The sequence below is a fragment of the Nicotiana tomentosiformis genome, chromosome 12 (genome assembly GCF_000390325.3).
Source record: "Nicotiana tomentosiformis chromosome 12, ASM39032v3, whole genome shotgun sequence".
NCBI lineage: Eukaryota > Viridiplantae > Streptophyta > Magnoliopsida > Solanales > Solanaceae > Nicotiana > Nicotiana tomentosiformis.
In genome coordinates, this window is record NC_090823.1 from 124,640,934 (window position 1) to 124,662,321 (window position 21,388).

Sequence of the window (21,388 nt, forward strand, 5' to 3'; positions counted from 1 at the left end):
GGGCAAATAATATGCAAGGTGAGATCAACGATCCTAAAATGTTGATTAAACAAGAAAGTAGATCGGTTCATTCTATTCATTGTTTTGCTCACCATCTTTAATTAACTCTTGTGGAGGTTTCAAAAAAGTGTGTTAAAGTGGGAGAACTTGTGCTATTGGTTTCAAATATTTTGAATGTGTTGGAAGCTTCTTTTGAACGTATGGATGAACTTCGAGAATCTCAAAAATAAAAACTCCAAGAGGCATTATATATGGGTGATCTAGAAACAGGTAAAGGCTTGAATCAAGAGCTTGGTCTTGTTAGAGCCGGTGATACTCGTTGGGGGTCTCACTACAAGTCGTTTGGAAATTTTATACTTTTGTTTGACTCGATTATTGATGTACTTGATACTCTTGTTGAAGATGCAAGTACTTTAGATGAAAGAGCCAAGGCAACATGATATCTTAGAAGTTTCCAAACGTTTGAGGTTGCTTTCATGTTACATATGATCTTAATATATCGCTTCAGAAAAAGGAGTAAGATATCGCTAATGTCATGATACTTGTTGAAGTAGCAAAATAAAGGCTTCAAGAGTTAAGAGTTGATGGATGTGATCCATTTAAAAATAAGGTATCTACATTTTGTATCAGGCATGATATTCTGATACCCAATTTTGATGAGCCATGTGCTAACTCTGAAAGATTACGACGTAAACTTGTTGATCATACTACTTTACATCATTATCGCGTGGATGTGTTTTATAAGATTATTGATTGGCAACTTCAAGAACTTAACGGTCATTTCAATGAGGTGACAAGTGATTTATTTCATGGAGTAGCTTGCATGAATCCAGTTGATTCATTTTCTAGTTTTGACATCACGAAGATAGTAAGAATGGCTAAATTATATCCTGATGACTTTGATGAATTTAATTTGCGTGTCCTTGAGAATCAACTTACTAATTATATTGTTGATGTACGTGATATTAATCAAAGGTTCTCCAATTTAGGTGGACTTGATGAACTTTCAAAAAAACTAGTTGAGACAAAGAAGTATATTACTTATCCTCTTGTATTATGCTTAGTGAAACTTGCTTTGCTTCTCCTAGTTGTCACTGCAACCGTTGAAAGAGTTTTTTCTGCAATGAAGTTTATCAAGAATGACTTGCGGAATCGAATAAATGATGAATTGTTGGACGGTTGCATAGTGCCTTATGTAGAAAAAAAAGTATTTCGTATTATTTCTAACGAGGTTATTAGAAAAATTGTGCTTTCAGTAGTAATATTTTTTTTGTTGATTCCTTTATATATAAGTTTTGATTTATACAATAGTTAATTATGTTAAAGTGTTTTTATGATTTAGCAAAATATTGTGTATTTTATTATAAAAACATTCGGTGCACCCATTCATAAAAAAAATTATTTACTTATCCAAAGGTTGAACACCCTCCGTGAAATTTCTAGCTACGCCACTGCTGACATAACACATAATTCAAATTTCCTAATTCCCTCAAGTCAAGGTTAAATCCAATACTTACCTCACTCCGCAATCAAATCAAAGATCAACCAGGGCATTTTCTTTAAAATTAGCCTCCAAACCAATCAAATCTAACCAAATATAGTTCAATCAATTCAAAATAAGCTTTAGAAAGTACTCACGAGTGAAAAAGATTCAATCTTTAATAATTTTGAAAAAAGTTAACAAACTCGGATCCGCTTGGTCAAAACCCGAGACCAAAAACCAATTACACATTTACCCCCGAACCCGATTATGTGATTAGTTTCAAAAATCCGACCTCAATTTGAGGTATAATCTCAATTTCTCAAAATTTTAATTTTTACCTAAATCTCTAATTTTTACCATGAACAAGCATAAATTAAAGGTTAGAAATCAATAGGTGTTTATGGAAATGGAAGAAAACAAGTTAAAATCTACTAACTTATGAGGTTGGGATGAAATTTCTCTTTAAAATCGCCTTTAGGCCAATCTCAAACTTGGAAATGGTGAAAATATGGGACAATCCTGATTTTTAGAAGTTTTAAAGACTAGGTGTCAAGTATTCATCGCATTCGCGAGACACATGATGCGATCGTGAAGTAATACAGGCTACTGGCCTTCGCGTTTGCGAGTTGTTGTATGCGATCGCGATGGTCTGCCCCCCTGGCCTTCGCGTTCACGTAGAACAACATACCAACTCACTTCCCATGCCCTATAACCTTCGCATTCGCAACCACTTCTCCGCATTCGCGTAGAAGAAAACCCACCTCACCCCAAGTTACCATTCGCAATCGCGAGAGTAGCTTTGCGATCGCGAAGAACAAAGCACCAGATATCAAAAAAAAGTGAAAACCAGTAATCTTTTCAGTCCAAAATCAATCTGTAGCCTATCCAAAACTCACCCGAGCCTCTTGGGCTTCAAACCAAAGATGCACACAATTCTAATAACATCATACAAACTCGCTCGCACAATCAAAATACCAAAATAATACCTAGAACTACGAATCAGACATCAAAATGTATGAATTTTTCAAAGAAATTTAAGAACTTTCAAATTCACAACCGAGCGTCCGAATCCTACTAAATCAACTCTGTTTTACATCAAATTTTGCAGATAAGTTGTAAATAGTAAAATGAACCTATACCAAGTTCCGGAACCTAAATCCAAACTCGAAGAAACAAAGTCAACATACTGTCAAATTTCGGAATTCTTTAAACCTTCCAATTACTAGTTTTAACAAATCACGTTAAATCAAGTTAAGGACTTCCGAATTCAATTTTGGGCATACGTTCAAGTCCCAAAATATGATACGGACCCATCGGGACTGTCAAAATACTGATCCGAAATCATTTTGCATAAAATGTTGACACTAGTCAACCCAAATCATTTTTATGGCAAAAATTCACATTTTCTTCCATTGTCACATAAAGACTTTCCGGAACAGGTCACAGACTGTGCAGCAAGGATGCTAAATGAAGCTAATCAAGGTCTCGAAACATGAAAATAAAGGCTAAAACTCAATATGACCTATCGGGTCATCACATAAGTACGAATCATACAATAAAAAATCTTAGGCCAATAAGCTATGACTACGAAATGAATTGGATTCAACGCTTAAAAGCTATCAAAGAAGAGTCAAAGGGGAGATTCCATAAGTCTTATTTGGAAGCCATTAGTTTAGATCTTTCCTCCTCTTTTTTTTTTCTTTAAAAGTTAGATGGCTGGTTTTATTAATGTAACGATCCGACTGGTCATTTTGAGTATTACAGCCCTGTCCCCCCATTTACTACTCAATTTATGCATTAAAATTATTATGTGACTTGTTAGGGTAATTGGTTAGGGTCCGGTGAGGTTTTGAAATGAATTGAGATACTTAGTCTCCAAAATAAAAACTTAAGTTGAAAAGGTTGATCGGATGTTGACTTATATGTAAACGATCCCGGAATAGAATTTTGATGATTCACATAGCTCCGTATGGTGATTTTGGACTTAGGAGCGTGTCCAAAAAATTATTTAAAAGTCTGTAGTTAAATTAGACTTGAAATGACTTAAATAGAAATTTAAGTTTGGAAGTTTGACCGGGGAGTTAACTTTGTGATATCGGAGTTAGAATCTGATTCTGAAAATTAGAATAGGTATGTTATGTCATTTAGTACTTGTATGCAAAGTTTGAGGTCAATCCGACTTGATTTGATAGGTTTCGGCATTGAATGCAGAAGTTAAAATTTTTTAGTTTCATTAAGCTTGAATTGGGGTATGATACATGTTTTTAGTATTATTTGATGTGATTTAAGGCTTCGACTAAATCCGTATGATGTTTTGGGACTTGTTGGTGTATTTGGTTGAGGTCCCCAGGGCCTCGAGTGAGTTTCGGGATGTTTCAGATCATTTTTCCTTGTTTTGCAACTGCTGGAACTGGTGTATGGTGTTGTTCTTCGCGAACGCGAAGGATCTCACGCGTTCGCGAAGAAGGATTTTTGGGTTGTCGGGATTTGCCCATCGCGAACATGATGAAGGAGACGTGAACGCGAAGAAGAGGCTGGGGAAACCTACCCGAACGCGAATGGGCGGACACGAACACGAAGAGGAAGGGGAGTTGGGGGCCTGCCTGGCGTTAAGCCTTCGTGAACGCGGCTCGTAGCTCGCGAACGCGGAGGGCTGAGGTCGAAGGTTTCGCGAACGTGACGAAGAAGGAAATTTTGGCAGCAATTTTTGTGCTTCGCGAACGCGAAAAAGAAAAGCATGGGCAGAGAGTTTAAAATCTGAAAATGGGAATTCGTCCCATCTTCCATTTTTGACGAATTGGAGCTCGAAAAAAAGCAATTTTCGGGATATTTTCAAGGAAAATAATGGGGGTAAGTGTTCTTAACTCAATATTGGTCAAATTACCCGAATACATGGTTGTTTTTAATATTTAATTGGTGATTTAAATTGGAAAAATTATGAAAATTCCTCTTAGTTTAATTTGAAAATTTGAGGGTCGGGTTGATGTCGAAATTTGGTAAAATTTGTATGGTTGGACTCGTAGTTGGATGGGCGTTCATATTTTTAAACTTTTGTTGGGTTCCGAGATGTGGGCCCCACGGGCGATTTTTTGAGTGCAATTTCGGATTTTGTTGGTAAATTTGTACTTTCATATGGAATTAAATCCTTTAATTTGTATTAACTAAATCGAATTATTTGTGACTAGATTCAAGCCGTTTGGAGGCCGATTCGCGAGGCAAAGGCATATAAGAGTAAAGAATTACACGGTTTGAGGTAAGTAAGAGTTCAAAATTTAGTGTTGAGGGTATGAAACCCTAGATTATGTATTATGTGATCGGTTTTGAGGTGACGCACATGCTAGGTGACGGGCTGTCACGACCCAAAAATCTTACCCATCGTGATGGCGCCTATATCAATTCTAGGCAAGCCGACAATCTCAATAAACTCCCATATCTTTTAAGTTTTAAAACATAATGATTAAATTCAGCGGAAGAAAATTCACAAATACATATAGAAACACTCCTAAAACCTGGTGTCACTGAGTACATGAGTATCTAATATTAATACAAGTCTTGAAAATACGGTCCATAATAGTCTGAGACCAAATGCAGTAACTAAGAAGATAGGGAAGGAGAGGCAAGGTCTGTGAAATACGGCAGCTACCTCAGAATCTTTGAAAAATTAACTGTGCGAAAGAATCAACACCCGTTATGTTCGGGAATACCTGGATCTACACACGAAGTGCAGTGTGTAGTATGAGTACAACCAACTCAGTAAGTAACAATAATAAATAAAGAACTGAAGATAATGACGAGCTACACAGTTATAGTTCACTTTCAGTAATTCCAGCAAAGAATAGACATGCTTTCAAATCCAGCACGGACAACTCACGTGCTATAATATCCTGCACGGACAACTCACGTGCTATAATATCCATACCTCACCGACAGGCTCTCGGCCTCACTCAGTCATCATCCTCTTTAGTCTCTCGGGTTCTCGAAAATCACAAAGATCAGCCCAAACAAAGATAACATAGTGTATCAACAAAAATCAAGAAAGACTGAGGTATGATATGCAAGAAAAATCATGACTGAGTACAAGACAGCAATTAGCAAATAATTCAACAAGTATGCGACCTCTACGGGTCCCAACAGTACTATCACATAGCCTAAGTATGATTTATAGTCAAATTTCTTTAACACATAAAGAGCATATAGCTAACAACAAGTTATTCAACTTTACAGTTTCACGGGACGGACCAAGTCACAATCCCCTTGGTGCATGCCCACACGCCCGTCACCTAGCATGTACGTCACCTCCAAAATAATCACATGACACAAAAATCTGGGGTTTCGTACCCTCAGGACCAGATTTAAAACGGTTACTTACATCAAACCGTGAAATTCTTATTCCGCTAAGCCTTTGCCTCGTGAATTAGCTTCCAAACGCCTCGAATCTAGCCACAAATAGTTTGATTCATCAACCCTCCGAAACTCACCCGTGGCCCCCGGGACCTCAACCAGATATACCATCAAGTCCTAAAACACCTTACGAACTTAGTCGAACCCTCAAATCAAGTCTGATTGACCTCAGATTTTGCACACAAGTCATAAATGACATAACGTACCTATTAAAATTTTTAGAATCGGATTACAACCCCGATATCAAAAAGTCACACCCTCAACCCCCCGTCAAACTTTCCAAAAATTCGACTTTCGCCATTTCAAGCCTAATTGCACTACGGACCTCCAAATATTTTTTCGGACATGCTCCTAAGTCCAAAATCACCATACGGAGCTATTGGAATTATCAAAATTAAATTCCGAGATTGTTAACACATAAGTCAATATCTGATTTCAATCTTAAGTTTTCAATTATGAGACTAAGTGTCTCATTTTACTCCGAAATTCTTCCGGACCTAAACCAACTAACACGGTAAGTCATAAAATAATTGTAAAGCATAAATTAAGCAGTAAATAGGGAAACGGGGTTATAATACTCAAAACGATCGGCCGGGTCGTTACACTCCCCCCTTTTAAACAAACATTCATCCTCGAACGGGTTTAGAATAATACCTGGAGTCTCAAATAAGTATGGATATTTGCTCTGCATCTCTTGATCAATCTCCCAAGTAGTTTCTCTAACTGGCTGGCCTCTCCACTGTACCTTCACTGATGTTATATCCTTTGACCTCAGCTTTCGAACCTGCCTGTATAAAATAGCCACCGGCTCCATATCATAAGATAAATTTCCGTCCAACTGCACTGTACTGAAATCCAGAATATGAGACGGATCCCCGACATACTTTCGGAGCATGGATACATGGAATACTGGATGAACACCTGATAGACTAGTTGGCAAGGCAAGTTTATAAGCCAACTCTCCAATTTTCTTAAGTATCTCAAAAGCCCCAATATACCGAGGGCTCAACTTACCCTTCTTCCCGAACCTCAACACACCCTTCATGGGTGAAATCTTGAGTAGAACCTTCTCCCCAACCATGTAAACAACATCACGAACCTTCCTGTCGGCATAACTCCTCTGTCTAGACTGCGCCGTGCGAAGGCGTTCCTGAATCACTTTGACCTTCTCTAAAGCATCCTGAACCAAGTCAGTACCCAACAATCTAGTCTCACCCGACTCAAACCAACCCATCGAAGACCGATATCGTCTCCCATACAAAGCCTCATATGTAGCCATCTGAATACTCGACCGGTAGCTATTATTATAAGCAAACTTCGCGAGTGACAGAAACTGATCCCAAGAACCCCCGATATCAATGACACAAGCACGTAGCATATCCTCTAATATCTGAATAGTGCGCTTGGACTGTCCGTCCGTCTAAGGATGAAATATTGTGCTCAACTGAACCTGTGTGCCCAATTCTCGCTGCACTGCTGTCCAAAACTGTGATGTAAACTGCGTACCCCGATCTAAAATGATGGACAGTGGCACACCGTGTAAGCGAACAATCTCGCAAATATAAATCCCAGCCAACCGCTCAGAAGAATAAATAGTATCAACTAGGATAAAATGCACAGATTTGGTCAACCGATCTACTATCACCCAAACAACATCAAACTTTCTCAAAGTCCATGGGAGCCCAACTACGAAGTCCATGGTCATACGCTCCCACTTCCACTCCGAAATTTCAAGTTTCTGAAGTAATCCGCCCGGTCTCTGATGCTCATACTTTACTTGTTGACAATTTAAATACCGAGCTACAAATCCAACTATATCTTTCTTTATTCGCCTCCACCAATAGTGTTGCCTCAAATCCTGATACATTTTCGCGACACCTGGATGAATAGAGTACCGCGAACTGTGAGCTTCCTGGAGAATCAGCTCACGCAAACCATCTACATTAGGCACACATAGCCTGCCCTGCATCTGTAATACACCATCATCCCCAATAGTGACTTCCTTGGCATTACCGTGCTGAACTGTGTCCTTAAGGACGAGCAGATGGGGATCATCATACTGGCGTTCTCTTATGCGATCATATAAATAAGACTGAGAAACCACACAAGCTAAAACTCGATTCGGCTCAAAAACATCCAATCTAATAAACTGGTTGGCCAAGGCCTGAACATCCAAGGCTAAAGGCCTCTCTACTACCGATAAGTATGCTAAGCTGCCCAAACTCTCCGCCTTACGACTCAAGGTATCGACCACTACATTGGCCTTTCCGGGATGATAGAGAATGGTGATATCATAATCCTTAAGTAACTCTAACCACCTCCGTTGCCGCAAATTAAGATCTTTATGTTTGAACAGATGTTGTAGACTCTGGTGATCGGTATAAACCTTATAATGGACACCATACAAATAGTGCCGCCAAATCTTCAAGGCATGAACAATAGTTGTTAACTCAAGGTAGTGGACTAGATAATTCTTCGCATGTGCCTTTAACTATCTAGACGCATAGGCAATCACCCTACCATCTTGCAAAAGCACTGCGTTGAAACTGATACGTGACCCGTCACAGGCCGCACTTGCTACTTCTCAGGCCGGGAGAAGTACTCATACCCCTGTTGCCCGTACTCCAGACCAGGTAGTACAAGGACTTCAGATACCAGAGGCACTACCAGCCCAGCCAGCTGCAGCTGCTCAGGCCCCGGTAGTTTCTGTTATGGCAGAAGATAAACAAAGGAGACTTGAGAGATTTGAGAGGCTTCAACCTCCACCATTCAGCGGTACTGAGTCAGAGGATGCTTAGGGTTTTCTGGATAGGTGTCAACGGATGCTTCGGACAACGGGTATTCTGGAGACCAGTGGGGTCTCGTTCACTACTTTTCACTTTTTTGGGGCTTCCTTCAGATGGTGGGAGGCTTACGAGAGGCGTAGGACTATCAGTGTAGCACCCCTTACCTGGCAGCAGTTCTCCAGTCTATTCCTGGAGAAGTTCGTGCCTCAGTCCTGTAGAGAGGAGCTGCGTAGACAGTTCAAGCAGCTTCGTTAGGGTGATATGTTCGTGATGCAGTATGAGATGATATTTTCGGAGTTGGCCCCTCATGCTATCTGGTTGATTTCCACAGACAGAGAAAGGATCGGGAGGTTCATAGATGGCCTCACATTTCAACTACGATTACTCATGACTAGAGAGAGAGTGTCTTGTGCCACTTTCGACGAGGTGGTCGACATTGCTCGTCAAATTGAGATGGTTCGAAGTCAGGAGCGGGTTGAGAGGGAGGCTAAGAGGCCTCGTAGTTCAGATGATTTTAGTGGTGTTCCTTCAGGGGGTCAGTTTTACCGCGGTAAGGGTCGTTCTTTCAGACACACTCAGGCGACTCGTCCAGCTCATCGTGATGCATCAGCTAGCCACGGTTCTTACAATGCTCACTCAGGCCAGTCTTCATTCAGTGCACTACCGGCATAGAGTACTCATCATGCCTCATCCACTCAGGCTTCTACAGGTAATTCCTCGGGTTATTAGGAGCATTAGTTCTGTCAGAGGAGGGGTTGTTTCGAGTGCGGAGAATTGGGTCATTTCAAGAGAGATTGTCCTATGCTGTTGAGTGGGGATCTACAACAGAGTTCTCGACCAACGGCACCAGCACCAACAGTTACACCACCCGTCCAGCCAGCTCGGGGTGGGGGTCAGGCAGCTAGGGATCGCCCAAGAGGGGGAGGCCGGTCAGGTGGCAGTCAGGACCGATTCTATACTTTTCCTGCCAGGCCAGATGTTGTTGCTTCAGATGCAGTGATCACATGTATTGTTTCAGTGTGCCACAGGGAGGATTCTATATTATTTGACCATGGATCCACTTATTCATATATATATCATAGTATTTTGCTCATTATCTGGACATGCCCTGTGAGTCCTTAGTTTCACCTGTTTGTGTGTCAACACCGGTGGACGATATTATTACTGTAGACCTTGTGTATAGGTCGTGTGTGGTAACTATTGGGGAACTGGAGACTAGAGTTGATCTCTTATTTTTTGGTATGGTTGATTTCGATGTAATCCTGGGTATAGATTGGTTGTCTCCATGTCATGCTATTCTGGACTGTCACACGAAAACCGTGACGTTGATGATGCCGGGTTGCCAAAGGTTGAATGGAGAGGTTCTCTAGATTTTGTTCCTAGCAGGGTAATTTCTTATTTGAAGGCCCAACGTATGGTTGGAAAGGGATGTTTGTCATATTTGGCCTTTGTGAGAGATGTTGATGCAGATACTCCTATTATTGATTTAGTACCGGTCATGCGAGACTTTTCGAATATATTTCCTGCAGACCTGCCGGGTATGCCACCCGACAGGGATATTGATTTCGGTGGGCAAAGAGAAACGTTCACTCATGGCTCATATTCCATTTCTCAGGAAATGGCAAGTCATCGGCAGGGATCAGGTCCGAGGTTTTGATTCGAACAAAACGGCCCATCCAACCCCGATCCCGGGTCTCGTCTATGCTCAAGAATGGCGCTTTGGTTGCTCGGCGAGCAAGCTTGATCAACCCTCCTCGATAAAGTCGGGGACTGTAAAGGCGCATAAGATGATCGAGGGTGAAGATACGCCCCTCGACCTTGCTCGAGAAAAATCGAAGAAGAATCACTATCCTCCAAAAGGAAGGGTGAATTTGGCCGAGGGTCACATCGTACCTCTTACAAAAGGCAACGATGACAGGGTCTAAAGGTCCCAACGTGAAAGGATAAGTGTAAACACTTAAGAACCCTTCGATGTGGGTAATAATTGATTCATCAGGTGATGGGATTACTATGAGTTTATTATCCCAGTTGCATTTTTGTATGACTTTATCGAGAACTTTTTCGGTAATTGAACATTGATACCTCGACATCGGCTCACACTGACCCGGTATCGGAGAAGGCTTTTCAATTTTAAAATTGCCTACAGTCGAACACCCTACCAGAACAAATTCCTCAGGGCAGGGCTCTTCCACATCCTCGCCACCAGCAGGTCGAGATGAAGAAGCGGTCTCTTTTGCATAACAGTTTTAGACGTTTTTGCCATTTAAAATTTCGTGAACAAAGAACGGAAGTATTTGGTGTTTTAAGAATGAGTTTGCAGTAAAACTCACAGATTTACAGGCAGAAAACTAGAAGAGACGAAAAGGAACTTAAAAAAATTGGAAGGTTGAAGACGTAAAGTATGAATGATGGAAGGAAATGCTATTTATAGATTGAAGCAATGGCGGTTCAATATCAGAGGTGACCGACCACCGTCTGACACATTAAATGCCTTAGTAAAACCGAACCGATGGGACAACTATCACATACGTCATGGTCGAGATCGATGTAAACGTCAGTATATATCTGATCGAGCTGTTAGGAAATTATATCGTTTCTCGCCACATCCTTTTTCGAGAAACGAGGGGACTATCAGTGTGCGGTCAGAACCGATTGAGTCAGTCGTACGGACTGATCGAGAGGCAATACTTCGATCGAAAGGTATCTACGTAAGGTCAGTTCGAGTCTGAAGAAAGGGGCTTCAGGATTCGAACTCCAAGTCCAATAAAAGATCAGCTCGGTATCATTATCGGGCCTATGACCAAATCGAACCACGAAGCAAAAGGTTGTCGGAGATGCACAGACCGATCAACACCCACCCCGAATATCAAGACTCCGAGTCAGGATCGAGCTCGAGTCAAGCCCAATGGCTTGACCCGATATCGAGTTTGAGTCAGTATCGAAGCTCACAGACAAGGCCGTTATAGCCGCACTAAGAGAGAGAATCATGGCGGGAAGTAGGGAAAAGACAATACATCATGGGCTCTCTACTACGTATTTTTTATTGTTGTATATAAAGTAGGATCTCTCTACTATAAAGGGGGGGGGGTGGATTGTAAGCAGGGCGAGATTGAAATAAAAGATTTCTTCTCATATTGAAAGATATCCCCTTGTGTTTATTTCCCTTTATCTTATTCGTTCTTCTTCTCACTATTCTCATTCTCATAGTCAAGAATACACGTATTTCTATTTCTCTATACGATTTGTATCAAATTATATCACATATCCTTAGAACCATACACAAATTTAACTCTATCCAATTTTTCGGGTAAATAGCAGTAGAGTATTTTTCTTCCCAATTCCCATTTGTAAATTCAACACGAATACAAATCAATTAGTCGGACTAATAAATATTTTATAAATTAATAAATAAACTGGTACTATAGATTCTATCCAAGAAACCGACTCAAATGTCCACCTACACGATCACATCGTCCTAGCTACGTACACCCACGAGCATTAACAGCAGCCTTTCATGGTCCCACGCAGAAGCAGAGCCCCCTGGTATAATAGAAAATACTCTGGCCTGAGTCAAACTCTCGAACAGTTCAATTATACGGATCAAAGCATCCTAAACAACAAATAAACCTCGAGAATATACAGGATAGGAACACTCCTTCTATTGTTCGGTAATTTCTTGACACATGTACCTCTAACTTGGTCCAATTGTAGTCAAATAAGCTCTTGTTGAACTGTTTCACATCCCGACTGATGCGCAACCCATTCTCATGCCCAAGTACTTTACTTTGGTTTATCCTATTCATAACATTTGTGCATGGCACCCCAATTTGCCACTATTCTCAAGTACAACTTTCGTCTGACCCCCAAAGTGCAGTTACGTAGTACTTAAGTCATGTCAGTGTATGTGAGACTTCAATAAACTAGTAACCGCTGATTGTTCTCATTTTTACTACATTTTATACATGGTGTTTGATAAGACAAAAATATATATAGCATGTAAAATTATATAGATGAAGCATATATTTGTTCTTTTTAAATATTTTCCTGCAATCTTTGTTCGGATTATAGGAGGATATTGGAAAATGAAAATCTGAGAAGATGAAGATTTGGTTAGAACGCAATACTATATATGACACAAGCTCTTATGCTATAACTGCTGCTAAACCCTTGCAAATGAAGGAATTCGGACTAAAACAACTACTACTGAGTACTGAACAATGAGCCATTAACTTGTTAACAACAATTTGGTGTTAATTCTATTAGTTCCGCCAATATTGTTGTATTTATAAATAATAATTCTGCAAAATATAAGTTAACGTAATGAAACAGTAATTAATTCGAACCCACTGAATTCACAGTGTTTCCTTAAGGAATTTAATCCCCTCTTAGTACCTAAGGTTATGAATTATTTCCTCCCAGGATAGAACGAATCACACACTGGTGTAGCGGTACTTCAAACCCCAGTGTTTCAGCGAACACAAAGTTCGGTAGCAAATCACACTTACAGTTGCTTTGTTTGAAGTTAAAAACAATACAGAACGAGGGAGTAGAAACTCAGAAAATCGTATAAAAATACTGAGAGGAAGGAGTGCAATGTATAGCCAAATCTGTTGAGCGATTTTCAGTTTGTTTCTTGTGTGTTGTGTGTTGTGTGTCTTTCTTCAACAGCTGCTGCACATATATATAGCAGCCAGTGTTGAAGAAGACCAATCTTCCACCCTCCATGGTGGAGCAAGCATTAGCTTGTTTGTGGAGCAAGCACAATCATGGTGGGAAGAGCATTAGGCGGCTACCTTGTGGTCAATACACGGATTGGAAAATATCCGTTATAAATGCGGATAATCTTACGTTAATATTTACTATTAACAAATAAATTTGGTCTAAAAAATTAATCAATCAATCGATCATTTGACCAAATCCAAATACAAATCCGAAGCCGAAGCCGAAGCCGAAGCCGTAGCCGTAGCCGAAGCCGAGCGAGCGACGACGACGACGGCGCGAAGCTTGCTTTCTTCTTAACTCTTTAAGAGCTATAAGAAGAGCAATTATATATATACCTACCAAAAATCTCTTCCTCTTTCAATATGGGAAAATGTCTCATTGTCAAGAGGGAAAAACTTAAAATTTTACTCAAAAATTTCATTTTTCCTCCATTTTCCATTCACCCTCATTTTAAGACTATTTCATCTTAAAAACAAAAACCTCAACAATCCCCCACATGAATGGGGAATGGCTATATCACGGAAGTATGCATGGAAAAACTATGTGATTTACAAGCAAGGATTAATCGCATCTGGATAAGTAGGTTTCCCTTTGAACTTTTCGTAGTAAACTTATGTCGGATATACTCGGTCAATCGGTAGATTTGATATCTTTGAACCGTCGATCTTTGGTGTATACCTAGACAACCATAAGTCACACAATCAACCCTTAACCGTCTTTGGTTCTCATTGTTGTGTTCGTTTCAGCCATGAACACCGCCTGGTTTCATAAGTGCGTAGAGAACTGGCCTTACAAAGTTCTCCTTGAAGCGGCTAACACTTCACACTTACATAGGTGATTCCTAAACGTGTCATCCTGTAGATACACTATTTGATATACCCCGTATCAAATTTAGAAATCATTAAAAAGCCTTAATGCTTTATCCTTGGTACTGAACATTGTCTCATCACGAGAACGGACTAAAATTTTATTTGACAATGTTGAACCGTCATTAATGACTTTGTTTGATCTCCTTGAACCTAGATCTTGGGATCTCCAGTCTTCTAGGTAGAGTTACCGCCACAATGACTTGTTCTCGGCCATAGCCCCATTTTCCTTGATGATTTCTCAACTACCTCTCTAGTTAGGCCTTTTGTAAGTGGATCCGACACATTATCACTTGACTTTACATAGTCAATCGTGATAATTCCTCTAGAGAGTAATTGCCTAACGGTTTTATGTCTTCGTCGTATATGACGAGATTTACCGTTATACATAACGCTCCCAGCCCTTCCAATTGCCGCTTGACTATCACAATGTATGCATATTGGTGCCAACGGTTTGGGCCAAAATGGAATGTCTTCCAAGAAATTCCGGAGCCATTCAGCTTCTTCACCGGCTTTATCTAAGGCTATGAATTCAGCCTCTATTGTAGAGCGGGCAATACATGTTTGTTTGGACGACTTCCAAGATACCGCTCCTCCACCAATAGTGAATACATATCCACTCGTGGACTTAGAATCAGTTGAACCGGTGATCCAATTTGCATCACAGTATCCCTCAATCACCGCAGGGAAATTACTGTAGTGCAATTCAAAGTTCTGGGTATGTTCTAAATATCCCAAAACTCGTTTCATTGCCATCCAATGAGATTGGCCTGGATTGCTCGTATATCGACTCAGTTTACTTATAGCACAAGCTATATCTGGTCGTGTACAATTCATGATATACATTAAGCATCCCAACACACGAGCATAATCCAATTGTGATATGCTTTGGCCTTTGTTCTTTGCTAATGCAAGATTCACGTCAATTGGAGTCTTTGCAACTTTAAAGCCCAAGTGCTTGAATTTTTCAAGTACTGTCTTAATATAATGAGATTGTGACAATGCCAAACCTTGAGGAGTCTTATGGATCTTAATTCCCAGAATTAAATCAGCAACTCCCAAGTCTTTCATATCAAACTTGCTATTGAGCATACGCTTAGTAGCATTTATGTTGGCAATGTCATTACTCATTATCAGCATATCATCCACATATAGGCAAACAATGACTATGTGATTTGGAACATTTTTAATGTACACACATTTATCACATTCATTTATCTTAAAACCATTTGACAATATTGTTTGGTCAAATTTCGCATGCCATTGTTTGGGTGCTTATTTTAGTCCGTAAAGAGACTTAACAAGTCTACATACCTTCTTTTCTTTACCTGGGACCACAAACCCTTCAGGTTGTTCCATGTAAATTTCTTCCTCCAACTCTCAATTTAAGAAGGCCGTCTTAACATCCATTTGATGAATTTCAAGACCATACACTGCAGCTAATGCTACTAACATCCGTATGGACGTAATTCTTGTAACTGGAGAGTATGTATCAAAGTAGTCTAGACCTTCTCGTTGTCTATACCCTTTGACTACGAGTCTTGCCTTGAATTTATCAATAGTGCCATCATCTTTGATTTTTCTCTTAAAAATCCATTTAGAACCCAAAGGTTTATTTCCAGGAGGAAGATCAACCAATTCCCATGTATGGTTGTTCAATATGGATTCTATTTCACTATTGACTGCCTCTTTCCAAAACAATGATTCCGAAGAAATCATAGCTTCTTTAAATGTTTGAGGCTCATTCTCCAATAAGAAAGTCACAAAATCTGGTCCAAATGAAGTAGACGTTCTTTGACGTTTACTACGTCTTGGATCCTCCTGATTACATGTACTTTCTTTTGTTTCTTCCTGAGGTCGTTTAGATCCTTCACCAAACGACTCACATTCCTTTTTATACGGATATATATTTTCAAAAAACTCAGCATTATCTGATTCTATAACCGTATTATTATGAATGTCGGAATTTTCTGATTTATGAACCAGAAATCGATATGCTTTACTATTTGTCGCATATCCTATGAAAACACAATCAACGGTTTTCGGTCCTATCTTTACCCTTTTGGGTTTAGGAACTTGCACTTTTGCCAAACACCCCCACACTTTAAAATAATTCAAGTTGGGCTTCCTTCCTTTCCATTTTTCATATGGAATGGATTGTGTTTTGCTATGGGGCACTCGATTTAATATTCGATTAGCCGTAAGAATGGCTTTCCCCCACAAGTTCTGTGGCAAACCAGAACTTATCAACAACGCATTCATCATCTCCTTTAATGTGCGATTCTTTCTTTTCGCAATCCCATTAGATTGGGGCGTGTAAGGGGCTGTTGTTTGATGAATAATTCCATATTCTAAACATATTTCTTCAAAAGGAGATTCATATTCACCACCCCTATCACTTCTTATCATTTTTACTTTCTTGTTAAGTTGCGTTTCAACTTCATTTTTGTATTGCCTGAATGCGTCTATTGCTTCATCTTTACTATTCAGTAAGTAAACATAGCAATATCGAGTACCATCGTCAATAAAAGTTATGAAATACTTCTTTCCACCGCGAGATGGTATTGACTTCATGTCACAAATATCTGTGTGAATTAAGTCTAAAGGATTTGAATTCCTTTCAACTGACTTATAAGGATGTTTAACATACTTAGATTCCACACATGTTTGACATTTTGATTTTTCGCATTCAAACTTGGGCAGTACTTCCAAGTTAATCATTTTTCGCAAGGTTTTATAATTGACATGACCCAAACGTACATGCCATAAATCATTTGACTCAAGTAAGTAAGAAGAAGCTAAAATATTATTATTATTTTCCACAACCATTACATTCAGATTGAAAAGGCCCTCGGTGAGGTAACATTTTCCTACAAATATTTCATTCTTACTAATGACAACCTTGTTGGACACAAAAACGCACTTAAAACCGTGCTTAACAAGAAGTCCAGTAGAGACTAAATTCTTTCTCATTTCGGGAACATGAAGGACATTGTTCAAAGTCATGACCTTGCCAGAAGTCATTTTCAGAAATATCTTCCCATATCCTTCAACTTTTGCTGTTGAAGCATTTCCCATATAAACTGTCTCTCCGGGTCCAGCAGGAGCATAAGTAGCAAAAGCTTCTCTAACTGCACAAACATGGCGAGTGGCTCCTGAATCAAACCACCACAGTTTAGGATTTCCCACCAAGTTACATTCAGAAAGCATGGCACACAAGTTATCAACATCATCATGGTTTACTACCATGTTTGCTTGACCCCTTTTCTTGTCTTTCTTCGGAGCACGACACTCCGTAGATTTGTGTCCGGTTTTCCCACAGTTGTAGCAGTTTCCACTGAACCGCTTCTTGCTTGGGTTGTATTTCGGACCAGAAGCCTTCTTCCTCTTTTTGTTAGCTTCAACAATATTTGCTCCCATTATTGTTGAATTTCCACGGCCTCTCCTTTCAGCAGCTTTATTGTCCTCTTCGATTCTCAACCGAACAATGAGATCTTCAAGGGACATTTTCTTTCGTTTGTGTTTCAAATAATTTTTGAAGTCCTTCCACAACGGAGGCAACTTCTCAATCATTGCTGCTACTTGGAATGCTTCGTTGATGACAAGACCTTCAGCAAGTAGATCATGAATAATCACTTGCAATTCCTGGACTTGGGTAATAACAGACTTGCTATCTACCATTTTGTAGTCCAAAAATTTTGCGGCAACGAATTTCTTCATCCCGGCATCTTCAGTTTTATATTTCTTTTCAAGCGCATTCCACAATTCTTTTGACGTCTCCATGCTACTGTATACATTATACAGATTATCATCCAGTCCGCTAAGAATATAATTCTTGCATAAAAAATCAGAATGCTTCCACGCTTCAATCACGAGAAAGCGTTCATTCTCTGGAGTTTTATCTGGCAGATCAGGAACATCTTCCTTGATGAACTTCTGTAGACATAACGTAGTTAAGTAGAAGAACATCTTCTGCTGCCAGCGCTTGAAATCAATCCCGAAAAATTTTCCGGGTTTTTCTGCCGGTGCCAACGCCGGTGTTCGGCTTGTCGATGCGTTGGCAGTCACCATCGGAACAGCTTGGTTTTCGCTTTCAGTCGTCATTTTTCTGTAAAAGAATGACACAAACAAACGTTTAATAAACGTTTTCAAACTGGAGTAAAAATCACGTAGATTTTAATCTTCCAACAAAACGCCACGAAGGCTTTACTCTCCAAAACGGGAGTACACAAAACCACAAAGGTTTTAGTTTGCAGAATAATAAGAATAACACAAATACAGAAATAAATATTAAATTCCTTAAGATTGTTAGTTCCGCCAATATTGTTGTATTTGTAAATAATAATTCTGCAAAATATAAGTTAACGTAATGAAACAGTAATTAATTCGAGCCCACTGAATTCACAGTATTTTCTTAAGGAATTTAATCCCCTCCTAGTACCCAAGGTTATGGATTATTTTCTCCCAGGATAGAACGAATCACACACTGGTGTAGCGGTACTTCAAACCCCAGTGTTTCAGCGAACACAAAGTTCGGTAGCAAATCACACTTACAGTTGCTTTGTTTGAAGTTAAAAACAATGCAGAACGAGGGAGTAGAAACTCAGAAAATCGTATGGAAATGCTGAGAGGAAGGAGTGCAATGTATAGCCAAATCTGTTGAGCGATTTTCAGTTTGTTTCTTGTTTGTTGTGTGTTGTGTGTCTTTCTTCAACAGCTGCTGCACATATATATAGTAGCCAGTGTTGAAGAAGACCAATCGTCCACCCTCCATGGTGGAGCAAGTATTAGCTTGTTTGTGGAGCAAGCACAATCATGGTGGGAAGAGCATTAGGCGGCTGCCTTGTGGTCAATACACGGATTGGAAAATATCCGTTACAAATGCGGATAATCTTACATTAATATTTACTATTAACAAATAAATTTGGTCCAAAAAATTAATTAATCAATCGATCATTTGACCAAATCCAAATCCAAATCCGAAGCCGAAGCCGAAGCCGTAGCCGTAGCCGAAGCCGAGCCGAGCCGAGCGAGCGACGACGACGACGGCGCGAGGCTTGCTTTCTTCTTAACTCTTTAAGAGCTACAAGAAGAGCAATTATATATATATATATACCCACCAAAAATCTCTTCCTCTTGTCAAGAGGGGGAAACTTAAAATTTTACTCAAAAATTTCATTTTCCCTCCATTTCCCATTCACCCTCATTTTAAGACTATTTCATCTTAAAAACAAAAACCTCAAAAAATTCGAGGTGTCAAGCGATTTAATTAAGAGCATAATCGCATAAGTTAAGAAAGACAACAATGAATGCATGTATACTCTGTTATAGAACACTGTATAATATTATAACACCTAGCTCATTGCTACCTCAATAGATAATTAGATACTGAAGTTAACTTCATCACTTCATAATGCACATAAATCTTTACACCAAGTCACGAAAACCTAATATACATAAGCGGGAAAGTTAAAAAAAAAAAAAAACAAGCATGGAGGTCAGGTGCATATTAAACTTAAGTGACACTAATATACATAATAAAACAGTTTTCCTTTTTTTTTTGTTGCACTTTTTCACCTTTTACTTCTTTTAAGTATTGTACCTCGGCAATAATTTCAAGAGTTAAACAAGAGCAGAGATCAAGGGAGGTAATTAAAGGAGTGATCATTTTCACCCCATTGTCTTTGACACCAGTAAGACTGATGATCACTGTTATCCATCATACCAAACAGCCCACCGTCGCCGCCTCCGGTCTGCCAATCCATCGGAGCCAGTCCACCGTCGTTTGCCCTTCTCCCTGATAACTCAACGTGAACCGTCCGATCAAAGAAACACGCAGCACTCATCTCATGCATCTTCATACCATCCGCCGGTCCAGTACCTACAATCTTGGGCTGCTGATTCCACTGCTGATCATTTGAGTTTTGGTACATTGAAATGTTGTTCACATTAAATGAGTATGTCCCAATATTCTGAAATATTTGCTCTTCTGTTGTATGTCCAACTACCAATTGCTGATCAATACAATCTCCCTTCGTAGTTTCAGTTACTAAAAAGCTTGACTCCGGAAAATCGGGCAAATTCGAATTAAATGAATTGCCTGAACCAACTTCTGGAGTCATAGCAACAGATGTGTTCGCTGCAGCAGCTGCGGACGACGTAATAGCAGTAAGACTAGAACTTTCACTGCCGGAATTGGAGTTGGATTTGGACATATTTTCCTGAGAAGTTTCATCAGCAGTAGAAACAGCCGACGGGTTGGACTTGGACCGTTTGCTTTTCCGGCAACCACCGCCAACGGGGATGTTACGGAGGATACCGCCTTTAGTCCAGTACCTCCGGCAACTCTTACAGAAGTGACGCGGCTGAGAGAGATTATAATTGTTATAGTAGCAGAATTTTGTGTTGAGAGAATCACAACGAGGGCACTTTACGGCTTGGGGTTGGTTAAGCCTTAGTCTTCTGTCACCTCCACCACCGCCGTAAAACCGCCCTCCGCCACCTCCAATAATTGAATGTATATCTTGCATAGCTTATTCAAAATTGAATGTGCAAATTTGAATTGGGATTTTTCCGGCGAGATTCTACATTCGCCGACTTTGGAAGTTCAGATGGTACGTATAGCAGCTTCTTCTGAACACAAACTGTCTGATAAAATATCCCATTAAAAAAACTTGAATTTTAAACAGGTGAGTTGAAAAAAGACAGAAATAGCCCCATTTAGAAGTCAAAATGACTGTGGAAGCCACGTTACTGCTACGTTGGGGGGACGACTCTACAAGGTATGTGTAGTCTATTTCTGGTAACAGACAAAATATCTTTAGTATATTCTTAATTTATATATACCATGACAAGGTAAAAGAAGTTTCCCCCTCTTTCTGAATTATTAACATGGCAATCAAATTCATCCATATAGATGACCTACGATCGAACCACCCCTCAATATTTTCTGGGTTGAACCTGTCGCATAGGGTTTGCCTAGTGCGGTTTATATTTCTTGTGTGGTTTGCAGGCTATTACACAGGGAGAGGTTTACCCAGTGCGCACAAAGTGCTCACCACAGAGTACTCACCCGAAGGATAGAGGTTGTGGCAGAGATTATAGCGGCTGCTGTGAGCACCTAATTTTTG

The 21,388-nt window shown here is 39.8% G+C and overlaps 2 protein-coding genes across 2 annotated transcripts; one reads left to right on the top strand and one right to left on the bottom strand.

Annotated features, from left to right (window-relative positions):
- The first annotated feature begins 251 nt into the window (after positions 1-251).
- On the top strand, positions 252-8,682 carry LOC138903354 (uncharacterized). Its single transcript, XM_070191317.1, has 4 exons — positions 252-431; positions 509-516; positions 631-1,207; positions 8,452-8,682. The coding sequence occupies exons 1-4, from the start codon at positions 252-254 to the stop codon at positions 8,680-8,682; spliced, it is 996 nt and encodes a 331-aa protein (XP_070047418.1).
- A 10,965-nt stretch (positions 8,683-19,647) lies between these two features.
- Positions 19,648-20,887, bottom strand: LOC104087464 (dof zinc finger protein DOF5.4). The gene has a single exon (XM_070191828.1). It carries the CDS (start codon positions 20,786-20,788, stop codon positions 19,898-19,900), a length of 891 nt encoding a protein of 296 aa, XP_070047929.1. The 5' UTR covers positions 20,789-20,887; the 3' UTR covers positions 19,648-19,897.
- Between the last annotated feature and the right edge of the window lie 501 nt (positions 20,888-21,388).